The sequence below is a fragment of the Podarcis pityusensis genome, assembly GCF_964106645.2.
Source record: "Podarcis pityusensis genome assembly, chromosome: Z".
NCBI lineage: Eukaryota > Metazoa > Chordata > Lepidosauria > Squamata > Lacertidae > Podarcis > Podarcis pityusensis.
In genome coordinates this window covers 13,589,974-13,602,528 of record NC_138044.1, presented here as the reverse complement: position 1 = coordinate 13,602,528, position 12,555 = coordinate 13,589,974, and the positions used below count along the sequence as shown (strand labels likewise).

At 49.7% G+C, this 12,555-nt stretch overlaps 1 protein-coding gene and 1 long non-coding RNA gene across 6 annotated transcripts in view; one reads left to right on the top strand and one right to left on the bottom strand.

The window, feature by feature from the left end:
- LAMC3 (laminin subunit gamma 3) overlaps nucleotides 1-12,555 on the bottom strand; it is a 74,531-nt gene that overhangs the window by 49,807 nt on the left and 12,169 nt on the right. Inside the window, exons 1-7 of one of the 2 annotated variants that reach the window (XM_080989543.1) lie at nucleotides 11,740-11,990; nucleotides 10,231-10,361; nucleotides 9,098-9,264; nucleotides 8,606-8,794; nucleotides 7,690-7,807; nucleotides 5,980-6,078; nucleotides 5,256-5,392 (exon numbers count right to left, since the gene is read on the bottom strand). In XM_080989543.1, the coding sequence (XP_080845669.1) occupies nucleotides 5,256-5,392; nucleotides 5,980-6,078; nucleotides 7,690-7,807; nucleotides 8,606-8,794; nucleotides 9,098-9,264; nucleotides 10,231-10,361; nucleotides 11,740-11,784 (886 nt within the window). In that variant the 5' untranslated portion in view covers nucleotides 11,785-11,990. Of the gene's footprint in view, nucleotides 1-5,255; nucleotides 5,393-5,979; nucleotides 6,079-7,689; nucleotides 7,808-8,605; nucleotides 8,795-9,097; nucleotides 9,265-10,230; nucleotides 10,362-11,739; nucleotides 11,991-12,555 lie in introns of those variants that run through there. The other variant, XM_080989542.1, reaches the window with a different exon arrangement.
- LOC308467932 overlaps nucleotides 12,055-12,555 on the top strand; it is a 23,772-nt gene continuing 23,271 nt past the window's right edge. For all 4 annotated transcript variants that reach the window (XR_013981374.1, XR_013981375.1, XR_013981376.1 and 1 more), the window contains exon 1: nucleotides 12,055-12,283. This is a non-coding gene — a long non-coding RNA (uncharacterized lncRNA). The remainder of the gene's footprint in view (nucleotides 12,284-12,555) is intronic.

Below are 12,555 nucleotides of genomic sequence, written 5' to 3'. Positions count from 1 at the left end.
TCCCTAGCATGGCATCAGCTGCCGTCATCAAGGTGTTGAGGCAGCTGTTTGCAACCCACGGGTTACCTGAGACCATTGTATCAGATAATGGGGCAGCTTTTGTATCCCAAGAATTCAGGGCATTCTTGGCTGATAACTTCATAAGAGGGGTCACATCCGCGCCCTTTCACCCATCCTCCAATGGGCAGGCTGAGCGCATGGTAAGAACAGCCAAAGAATCCATTGCGCGTAACTGGTCAGCTCGCATCGCGCGAATGTTATTTTTGCAGCATGCGACGCCGTGTACCGCAACGGGTAAGTCGCCAGCTGAGCTGCTCTTGGGTAGGAGACTGGTAACGGTGCTGGATTATGTCCACCCGGATAAAATGCCAAACCATAATTCAAGAGCAACCCCCCAGGCTGAGACTGACACAACAAGGTATCTCGCCCCTGAAGATCTGGTCTGGGTGAGGAACTATTCACGAGGTTCGCGGTGGGTGGCTGGTGTGGTCACCCGGGCTAGTGGACCTGTGTCCTATTATGTGACCTTGGAAAATGGGCAAGTGTGGAAGAGACATATAGATCAGCTGAGGCGCCGGGCGCTCAGCAGGGAGGAGCCAGATAATTCATCCCTGGCTAACGACGCAGAGCTGCAAGACCAGAGTGAAAATGGCACAGAGGTGCAATCACCAGGGGCTTTAACAAATGAACCAGGGTCTGCTAGTCCTCACGATGACGAGGTACAGATAGGGGACCCTGAGATGTCGGGGACTCCATCTGTTCCTGACGAAACCCCTAGAGCAGCCCCTCTACCACAGGTAACACCCAATTCAGAACCTGCAACACCTGTTGTCAGGAGATCAAGTAGAAGTTGTAGGCCCCCACAGTACCTGAGAGATTACGTCTGCTGTGCTCACTAGGGGGGAAGGGGTGTTGTGTATTAAGTCAAAGGATTTTATATCTGTATTATTATTGTCTGTATTTGCATTAGGGTAAAGTAACTGCCTTTTGGTTCCAGAGGGTACAGCTACTATTGGTTCATTTAAGCTGCTGTATTTGGATCCTCTGTCTTATTGGTTCCCTCCAAAAGGCAGGACTGTGATTGCCTGATATTGTTCCCTCCAAAATGTATCCTTTCTTGCTAGTTCCCTGTCCCTATAAATGTAGCTTTCCTCTCCCCAGTAGTCAGTCTTGTTGCTTAAATAAAGAAGTGTTACTAGAGAACTGTCTCCAGCATGTTATATCAGGAGAGCTGAAATCACAAACCCCACGTCACAACATGCTCCATTGGGTTTACTTTGGGTCACCAGCTGTGTACTCGCCCACATGTCTCTCCACTGGCCAAACAGAAAGCTATAACTCAGCCAGATACAGCTCAGAATTAAATAAATTATGAGTGCTGGGTTTACACAGCTGCTTTTTCCTTTTCTTGAAGTTGCTGAGCCATTGATGCTGTGCCATTCGGGAGGCTTTCACATACAGTGCTACCTTGGTTTACAACCGCTTTGGATTACAACTGTTTTGGATTACAACCACATCAAACCTGGAAGTGCATGTCCCTTTTTTTGGATTACAACCCATTTATTATTATTACAACCAATTATTACAACCCATTGGCGAAAGCACGCCTTGGGTTACAACCTGTTTTGGTTTACAACCGGACCTTGGGAATGGATTATGTTTGTAAACCAAGGTACCACTGTACAGTGAGCTATTTGCCTGGTCTCTGATGCTCTACAGTGCCACCCAAATAATGGCCAGATTTGGGTACTGCAGCTCAACAGTCCAGTCACACTTAGGCAATCTGGGGAGCCAATAGGGGCCTAGCTGGATTTATAGAACAGTTGCTTCAGGGTTGGCTCCTCATGCTGAGCAGCATGCTCAATGGGGCAGCTGCTTTAGAGATTAGTAATTGAACTGGGATGCAGTGGCAGATAGCTGAGCGATTCATAGCAAGACTGACAGAGGTACCGTATTTTTCGCTCTATTGGACGCACCGGACCACAGGACGCACCTAGTTTTTAGAGGGGGAAATCAAGGGAAAAAATATTATTCCACCCCCCAGCCCCAAAGAGCAAGGGACAGGCTGCACGCTCACTGCCTTGGCTTCCTCTTTAGCCTTAAGCAGCATCTTTAGCCTTGCGCAACGGGATGGATCGTGCCCGCTGTTCACCAGGGCTGGACTAGATGACTCCTGGGGTTCCCTTCCAACCCTGCAATTCTATGACCTTGGAAGGTGTTGGGGGTCTCCACCACAAGAGGCTTTTAAGCAGCAGTTGGGGGACCATCTGCCTGGCATTCTTTAGCTGTAATTCCTACATTGTGAGGGGGCTGGGCTAGATGACCCTCAGGTGGCCCTCCCAACTCTATACAGTCCTACACATCTGCGGCAGGAGATCCACAGCCACTTCACACAATGCCCTCTCCCAATTTTCATTGGAGAGACATGTGGCTTCAGTGTCTAGGTAGATACCCCCCTACCTGCCACTCTCCCCCCACCCCACTTAAGCCGAGGGAATTCCTGCCCAGAGAAGCTCCCAGGTGAGGCAAGGGTTAAGATCTACCTCTGGTAAATGGCTTTCCATTTTCTCTTCTTCTTCTGTGCTATTTCCTTCTTTTGTGTTTTGTTTAATCTGTTTTTATTGTATACTAAAATAAAAGCTGCAAAGTTTTCTTTTTTATAATATTCCCCCCCCCCAAACTAAAACGTTAATCTAGATAAAAACACTGATTCAGAGGAAAAGAAGGGGGTGGAGAAAGGACGAAAAAAGAAAAAGAGGTAGAGATAGAGAGATTTTTTAAAAGTTGGCTTCTTTAGCCTTGCGCAGCCTCCCAAGACTGGAGAGGTGAAAGGCTAAGGAGGAAGCCCGGGCAGCGAGGGGATGGATTGCGCTCGCTACCCGGGTTTCCTCTTTAGCCTTGCTCAGCCTCCCGCGGCTGGAGAGGCGCGCAAGGCTAAGGAGGAAGCCCGGGCAGCGAGGGGATGAGGGGATGGATCGGGCTCGCTACCCGGGTTTCCTCTTTAGCCTTGCTTAGCCTCCCGTGGCTGGAGAGGCGCGCAAGGCTAAGGAGGAAGCCCGGGCAGCGAGCGGGATGGATCGCGCTCGCTGCCCGGGCTTCTTCTTTAGCCTTGCTCAGCCTCCCACGGCTGGAGAGGCGCGCAAAGCTAAAGAGGAAGCCCGGGCAGCGAGCGGGATGGATCGCGCTCGCTGCCCGGGCTTCCTCTTTAGCCTTGCGCAGCCTCCCGCGGCTGGAGAGGCGCGCAGGGCTAAGGAGGAAGCCCGGGCAGTGAGGGGATGGATCGCGCTCGCTGCCTGGGCTTCCTCTTTAGCCTTGCTCAGCCTCCCGCGGCTGGAGAGGCACGCAGGGCTAAGGAGGAAGCCCGGGCAGCGAGCGGGATGGATCGCGCTCGCTGCCCAGGCTTCGTCTTTAGCCTTGCTCAGCCTCCCATAGCCTTGCTCAGCCTCCCACGGCTGGAGAGGCGCGCAAAGCTAAAGAGGAAGCCCGGGCAGCCAGCGGGATGGATCGCGCTCGCTGCCTGGGCTTCCTCTTTAGCCTTGCTCAGCCTCCCACGGCTGGAGAGGCGCGCAGGGCTAAGGAGGAAGCCCGGGCAGCGAGCGGGATGGATCGCGCTCGCTACCCGGGTTTCCTCTTTAGCCTTGCTCAGCCTCCCGCGGCTGGAGAGGCGCGCAAGGCTAAGGAGGAAGCCCGGGCAGCGAGGGGATGGATCGCGCTCGCTGCCCGGGCTTCCACTTTAGCCTTGCTCAGCCTCCCACGGCTGGAGAGGCGCGCAAAGCTAAGGAGGAAGCCCGGGCAGCGAGCGGGATGGATCGCGCTCGCTGCCCGGGCTTCCTCTTTAGCCTTGCGCAGCCTCACCGCGGCTGGAGAGATTGCGCAAGGCTTTTCTAGAGGAGGGAGAAGGGACTGACTGACCACGTCACTCCCTTCTCCCTCCTGGGGAAAAGCCCGCAAGAGCCGCACGAAGCTTGTGTGTGGCTCTTGGGGGCTTTTCCTGCCTGCCTCCCCCCTGCATTCGCTCCATAGGACGCACAGACTTTTCCCCTTAGTTTTTAAGACGGAAAAACTGCGTCCTATGGTGCGAAAAATACGGTATGTGATTTTCAATTGCTAAAATGCAGCAATTGCAAAATGGTTGCTTCTTCCTGCTCTAGAGCAGGGGTAGCCAATTTGTCCTATGGCTTGTGTGGGATTCCAGCTCCTATCATCCCCAACTAGCATGCCTAATAGCCAGGGATGATGGGAACTATAGTCCAACAACACCTGCAAGGCATCACTTTGGCTATCCCTTAGGTAAGGTTACCAGATTTTTTTCAATGAATCCGGGGACACTTTTCAACTTCCTATTAGATAGATGGATTTTGTCAGGGGACTGATTTGTAAATCCGGGTACTGTCCCTGGGAAACGGGGACATCTGGCAACCTTACCTTAGGGTTGCCCTACGTCCAGAATTTCCCAGACATAGCCAGAATACTGCAGTCGGAAGCAGTGTCTGGGCGGAAACCGCTGAAATGTCTGGGAAGATCTGGATGTATGGCAACCAATGTTGGAAGTCTCAGGTTTTTTGTGGATTTCCTTAAAAACAGCTCAAAAATTTCTTCTTTTTTTGAGATTTTGAGCTCAACAACTTTGGGCAAAACTAAAAGAAGCTCAACAACTTTGGCAAATATTGCCATATTTGAAATATGGCAACCCTACATCCCTGCTCTAGAGAGTCCTATGCCTTGCACTGACTCCACCCACAGACAGGAAGGCTGCCTTTTCAAAACTGCCAATCTGTGTTACCCTCATTCACACCTGTCTCAGTAAAAACTTGTAAAAACTAGTAGTGATGTGCAAGTGCTAATGCATACAAAACTTTTGGCCCGAGAACTGCGCGGGCTCAGAAGGGGCTTAAGCATGACCACTGCCATGTGTATTGACTTTGAACGCAACCCCTACACAAACTGCCTGTACAGATTTTAATCCTTTAGTTTTCTTCTACAGGTATTTATTTATTTGTTGCTATTTTGCATAAACATGTGATGCCCTTGTGCACTTTGCACTATGGACTTCTACTGCTTTAACTGTTTTTCTGTCTCTCCTGCGAGCCCTGGGATATAGTTGGGTTGAATGGAGCCTAGGGAAATCCTACCACTTTCACTAAACTACAACTCCCAGAATGATATCAAGGAAACTGCAGCTGTTAAAAGTGATATAAGCCCAACATAACGTTGTAGTGTGCAGATATACCCATATAGAAAAGTTCCCCAACTACCTTGGCTGAAGTCAGAGATGATATTGTGAACCTCATACCCCTGGGCCACTGTGCATGCTGTTGAATGGCCATAGCAGAAGCAGCTGGTGCAGCCAGTAGGGTTGTGGAGCTGTAGATTGAAGCTACCAGGTTGGCACCTGGACAAGAAAGAGCATATGTCAGTCAGCTTCATGAAGCAGACCAATTTTTATTGACATGGAAGATAAGGCTACCACCCACAGCGGCTAAATTCTCCCTCCACTGTTGGAGGCAGTATGCCTTTGAACCTCAGTTGCTGGGAATCACAGGTGGGGAGGACGCTCAGGTTGTACTTGTGGGCTTCCCATTGGGATATCTGGTTAGCCACCGTGAGAACAGGATACTAGCCAGATGGGGCAGATCTGATCCAGACAGACTCTTCTTGTGTTCTTTGAGAGTCTTGGCTGCTCCCCAGATTCAGGCTCATGACACAGTGCCTGCTTGTTTGTTTGTTTGTTTTTAAAATCAGGTGCAGAGAAATTTTGGCCCACCAGATGTTACAGAACTAAAACTCCTCTCATCCCTAGCCATTGGCCATGATTGCTGGGGCTGATGGGAGCTGTAGTTCAGCAATATCTGGAGGTGCTTTTATTCTCATCAATAAAAAAAACAGATCCCTCCTCTGAGGAGGTTACAGTCTTATGTTTGCACAGGGCTAGGAACAACAGAGGGAAAGGAAGAGAGGCGGGAGATCAAGATTACTCACCTGTTGCACAGGTACCCTTCTACCTTCTCTTTGCACCTGCAGTGTCCTGTGTTAGGGTCACATGTTCCTACACTGCCAGCTGCATCACAAGCGCAAGGTCTGAAAAAGGAGGCCAATGCCACATACCAGTAAGTTGTGTCACTCAAACGAAGGCTGCAGTAAAGCAGCGCCAGTTCCAGCATGTGCGATGTGACCAGAGCAAGGTATCCACATGCATTGTGGCTGCTGGGGTGTGTGGCCTGGCCTGGCTGCCTCTTTGCCTGCTCTCTCAGTAAGGGAACTTTCCCAGTCAACGTCTGAGAAGTGTTGAAAGAAGGGAACTAGGCGAGGCAGCCAACCCTGCAACAAGAAAGCATTGCTGCCCGCTAGGGATGGACAAATGTGTCAGTTTTGGTTTCTCCCTCCCCCCCCATCTTAAATTCAGTTACCCACAATTCTGCAGCAATTATAGGTTTTATATCTTCCTATATACCGTATTTTTCGCCCTATAGGAGGCACTTCTTCCCCTCCAAAAATGAAGGGGAAATCTGGGTGCGTCCTATGGGGCAAATGCAGGCTTTCACTGAAGCTTGGAGAGTGAGAGGGGTCGGTGCGCACTGACCCCTCTCGCTCTCCAGGCTTCAGGAACACATCCGCAGCCTAGGCAGCCCTGCGGGAGTTCCCGCAGGGCTGTCTAGGCTGCGGATAGCAGCCTGCTTCCCGGAGCGCCGGGTGCGCTGAAAGCAGAGCGCCCGGCGCTTCGGGAACACATCCGCAGCCTCGGCAGCCCTGCGGGAGTTCCCGTAGGGCTGCCTAGGCTGCGGATAGCAGCCTGCCGCCCGGCGCGAGGGGCGCCCTGAAGCAGAGCACCCCGCACGCCGGGCAGACATCGGCCAGCCCCACAAGCTCGGGGGACAGCAAGGAGGCGCAGCGCCGCTATCCCGCTGTTCCTCGACCTGGTTCGGTTTCCCCGACCTAGTTTTGGGGGGGAAATAAAGGGGGAAATTTTTTCCTTTATTTCCCCCCCAAAAAACTAGGTGCGTCCTATAGGACGGAGCGTCCTATGGGACGAAAAATACGGTACATAAAAATGTAAGACTGTCATTACATAATCCCCATCAGAGGATTCATAATTGCATGGAGAGGGAAGGCGCAGTTCTAGGGGGTCAATGTGGGTGGAATGGCAGGAGGGCTGGTGACAGGAGTGAACAAGGGCACAGCCCCTAGTATATGTAAAAACAGTCAAGAAATTTGTTAGCATCTTGTGTGAATTCCTCCTAATAAACACACTTTTATATGCAGTGTAGATTAACATATGCATTTTTGCAAGCAATTTCTTCTAATGTAGTGCACTTTGTATGTTATTTTGCCCCAGTAAATGCGTTTTTATGTGCATATTTTCCTAATACATGCACTTTGGTTGGAGAATCAAATCAAAACACTCTGAGAAGTTAATTTTGAAAGGTAGCCATGTTTCGCTTTGTGTATTGATTTGAGAAGTGCACCTTCCCACTGAAATGCAAACAAAATTTAATTTCTTCACCATTCCTAGCATCAGCTCAGAAGAATGGGAACAGGTGGAGAGGAGTATGCTGAAGAGTGACAATGGCTTGGGGCCCAGGTGGAATCCCAGCTTCTACCACCTGAAGTGGCCACCTCACTTTGCCTAACGGTAGAGCTAGTCTTGCCCCTGCCACAGTTCCAGGGGGATACTATTCCTCCTCCTCTCACCTGCACCCGCCTTCACTGAGGGAATGGAATCCATCTCGGCAACGCTCACACTTCCAGCCTGTCACCGTTGCTTTGCATTCACAGGCCCCTGAGCTGTCACACTGGGGATTCAAGGAACCTGGGAAGATATAAAGTGTCAACAAAGGAACTGAGGAATCCGATTTATACTGAGTCAGATCATTGGCTCCATATAGCTCAGGATTATCTACATTGACTGGCAGTAGCTCTCCATTGTGGTGTAGTGGTTAAGAGCAGTGGACTCGTAATCTGGTGAACCGGGTTCGCTTCCCTGCTTCTCCACATGCAGCTGCTGGGTGACCTTGGGCCAGTCACACTTCTCTGAAGTCTCTCAGCCTCACTCACCTCACAGAGTGTTTGTTGTGGAGGAGGAAGGGAAAGGAGAATGTTAGCCGCTTTGAGACTCCTTAGGGTAGTGATAAAGCGGGATATCAAATCCAAACTACTACTACTACTACTACTACTACTACTCTTCTTCTTCTTCTTCTTCTTCTTCTTCTTCTTCTTCTTCTTCTTCTTCTTCTTCCAGGGTTTCAGGCAAGGGCATTTCCAGCCCCACCTGGAGATGCCAGGGAGGAAGCTGGGAAGAGCAGCTGATTGCTAAACCACTCTGAGAATTTTAGCTCTGTGAGGGGAATGGTGGGTTTCCTAACAACTCTCACCTCCCTGAACAAAGGATGCTTGGGGGGGGAGGGGAGAGCCATGGCTGTTTAAAGTGGCATAATAATATGTGGGTGGAGTCTCTGTTGTGAAAAATCTTGTATTAAAAACTCTCTCTCTCCCCCCCTCTCTCTATATATATTCATGTGCTACCAGTCAAAGAAGATAGCTAGGAGTTTTATGTCACTTCCCCCTTCCTGCCCCCCTACCCTTCATACTGCCTCCCCAATCTGCCTACCTGCTGGGTTGCAGCTGCAGGGCTGGCATGCCGCCTGGGTATCCCAGCGGTAGAAATTCTGGCGGCAGCGCTCACAGTGCGGGCCGTCCGTGTTGTCCTGGCAATTTCGGCAGTGGCCACCATGCCCAGTGCGTCGGTATAACTCCCAGTCATAAAAGCACTCTTCTGATCGGCCGCTACAGTTGCATGCTGGGCACAAAAAAACCCAAACAAACACAAGATTGTTTTGCCAAAACTTGTTGTCTTAACTTTTATTGCCTTCTCTGTTTTATTTTTGCTTACGGTATCCTGATTGCACTGTAGATTGATAATAATAATAATAATAATAATAATAATAATAATGGGTGCTCTCCAACATACTCAAGAGTTGACCCACTGAAATAAATTTTCCGAGGGGGAAAGGAACCCGGAACTATAGGTGGTCCTTCTGCTCTGAGGCTATTCCTTATGCTGGAAATGACCACAGTTGCCAGACTCCAACATGCCACTTACGGAGACACTCGTTGGCAGCCTCAGCGGTGCCCCGTGCCCACGGGCGGTCCTGATAAAACGGCTGGCACAACTCGCAGTCTACCCCAGTGGTGTTGTGCTGGCAGAGGCAAACCAACTGATCCTCTTCATTTGGGATGCATTCACTAGCATGGCCATTACACTTGCACCTAGGAGAGACCCAAACATGGACAACTGACCCTTTCAGTATTATTCACCTCTTCAGTTAGGAACTTCTCCAAAGCAGGGTAGGCTATTTAAAACAAAAACAAACCCAACAACATTCTCTGCGCTCCAGACCCCTCGTCTGTCCTGAATGCGCCTTTGTTGAAAATGAGGAAAATACATTCTTCTCCTCAAGGGAACACATATGCTAAGCAAAGTTTGAGAGATAGAACACAAATCAAATCCATAGCACCCTTCACCTCTTTTATCCAGGGCTTATCCCTGACCCCTAAACCCAGGACTCGCTGTGCTTGGAGTCTCTGAGGGTGGCCTGTTCAGAAGAAAACAAATCCCAGCTGCTTGGGAGAAAGACTCAAGACAGATAAAGCCAGTGTGGTCCTTGCTGTGCTTTCATAAGACCACCCTCACCCTCCCATCCTCCTTTTTCTCTAGTGTGTTTTCTTAACACTGCAGCAGAAATGGGCAGAAAGAAAACCAGGAACGGGGGTGGTAGAATGGGGAAACATTTGGGACCATGATTTCCCCACCCCTATTTATCCCTCCCTCCACCCAAAGGACACATGTTTTGCTTCTTTAATCAGCAATCCTTATCCGGCCTCATTTGAAACACTGTCTGAGCTGCAGTAAAGCATGATTTGCATGCAGAAGGTCCCAGGTTCAATTCCTGTTATCTCCAGGAAATTGTAAAATAGCCATTTGCTGGGACCCAGGAGAATTTCTTTGATTTCCAGATGTGGTGACCCCTCATGCCCAAAAAAGGGTAGTGGTCCTTGGGTTAGGATTTTACACTTGAGCCTTAAGAAGCGGGGATTCGTAAGACAGCAGGAAGTCATGATTTAAGGTTGGCAACACTTTCCTTTTTCCCAGGTGAGAGCAATCACCCCTTCCCAATAAAAAACTACCCTTTATGATTGTCCTTTTCCTCTTTCTGCCCACCCATCCCATCTTACCTGCCCCCTACGGAGAAGTCTGAGATGGCATAGTAGTAAGACTGCAGCACCTTGGGATCCTTGAAGATGTCATCCCCAAAGGTATTTAGCCGGTCCAAAGAAATCTTCAAATCTGTCCCGGTCACCCACTCCTACAGAATTACACAGGATCAGTATTGACAATCCACTGGGACCGAAATGTATGCTTTTTCCTATAAAAAATAGGTGTTGGTACTCACCATGAAGTTGTTACAGTAAGTGCCACACTTTTTAACAACAAGAAGAAGAAGACATGCCGGTACTGTGTACCCTTAAGTACCTCCTAGGGGGAAAAGCACTGGCCAAAACAAATGTTTGCAAAGGCTCAGATTCTAAGAGAAGGGGAGGAGCCTGGGACTTTGAAGGGTGGAGACAAGAACAGCAGATGGGGGTATTGTTTTTGAAATATACTCTTGAGTCCTGTAGTGATTTCATGCTCTTTATTGCAGCTTGTAAAACAGTGATTCAATTGCCCCCCAAACCTCAGGTGTTTATATACATTATTTACACAATGAGTCCTGTCTGATTGGCTGATTCTGCTTCCCTCCTGGAGTCTGATTGGTCTTTTCCTGCAGGCCAATCAGTTGTTGCATTCCAGGATCCTACTTGTCTATTGTTCTAGGATCCAAGCTTAGTACATAACAGTTTTTGTTTGTTACTATTTTATATATTTTTGTGTTTTTATATTGCAAACTTCCCTGTGATCCTTGGATGAAGAAATTAATTATAGTAAGTGAGAAAGTAAGCAAATAGTAGGGGTACAGGACATCTGATTGATCAAGAGCAGAAGGGCAGAGGATTTTTAGAGTTCAAAGGCCACATTCCTTTGTGTGCTATATTTCTTGAACAAACCATTTAGAAGGTGTCAGTGGCTGTCAGTTCCATTCTGGATTCAGGGAGGCGGCCATGTTGGTCTGACGCAGTCGAAATAAAAAAATAAAAATTAAAAAATTGTCCAGTTGCACCTTAGAGATCAACTACTGGACAATTTTTAATTTTTTTTTTTTAATTTCAGTTCCATTCTGCTTAGTCTCAGCACTCACCAGGGAGGAGGCCAGGGACAAAACTAGAATGGGCTGGCTTTGCTTGCCACTGGCTCTCCGGCTCCACCTACTGTTGGTCTCCCTGCCTTCCCCCCTACCAGTCCCAATGGACTGTACCCCAGAGGTTAACAACCTTTTTGAGTCCACAGCACCCGTGACCAATTACATTCTTTATGTGACACCCCTGTGGGGCTTATGAGCCCAGTTATGTCACCCCTTACCTGCAGAGCCAGCAACCACTCACCCCTTTTCAAACACTTTCCCTTTGGAGTGTTCCCTCAGCCTCCTCTCCTCTCCCCTCTTCTTGGGAGTCCCCTGGACAGCTGCTACCCCTCCTGTACCCAAAAGAGGTGCCTCCTCACGTTGCCCCACAGGGGCCTGGGACAAGGATGCCCCCAGCCTTAGTGGCCCAACAGAGACTGGCCAAAGGTGAATGTGAGGCCAGTACCTTGGGAGACAGCAATGGCAGCAGCAGGCACTGCCAGGCCTGCATGGCAGAAAGGCTCCCCTTCAGCACCAGGCACTCAGCTCCCAGGCAGGCCTTGCACACAGCAAACGCTTGCTTGCTTGCTTGCTTGCTTGCTTACTCCAAGGTCACCTTAGCTCCTGGCAACCAGTACCCCCTGGCCAGCCCCAGAGGTACCATTTGCCAGGGGAGCGTGTGGCTGGGGATGAAACAAACAGCTGTGAAAGTCTTTGGGAGACAGAGATGTGAGAGGGCATCGGGGGGGGGGGGACAGAAGCCACACTGACTGAAAACAACTGCTGTGGCCAACTGAAACCAATGGACTTCCTAGGTGCAGGGCCAGTCCACCTATGGGGCTGACTGAGGCAGCCACTTCAGGCAGCAGAACCTAAAGAGCCTAAAGTGGCAGTAGCAGGTTCTGGCAAGGTCTCTCAAGATCTCACCAAAATCTCGCAATAACTCCTGTATACCGCAAAATCTTGCTGGAAACCACCATCCACACTGCGGACACTGCTGCCTGACCAAGGTAAGGGAGGTTTGTGGGGAGCTGCACTGGTAGGCCGGCACCTTCCTGTTTTGCCTCACCCTGCCTGCATGGGTGGGTGAGGTTAAACTGAAACACAGTTCCAAGATTGGGGAACCTGTGGCCTTCCAGATGCCAGGCCCCTCCAGGCTGGTCTTTTATTGCAGGAAAATTCTGCAACATGTTCTTCACAAAATGCCTTTCTGGTGGATTTATTCTACAGTGGTACCTCGGGTTAAGAACTTAATTCGTTCTGGAGGTCTGTTCTTAACCTG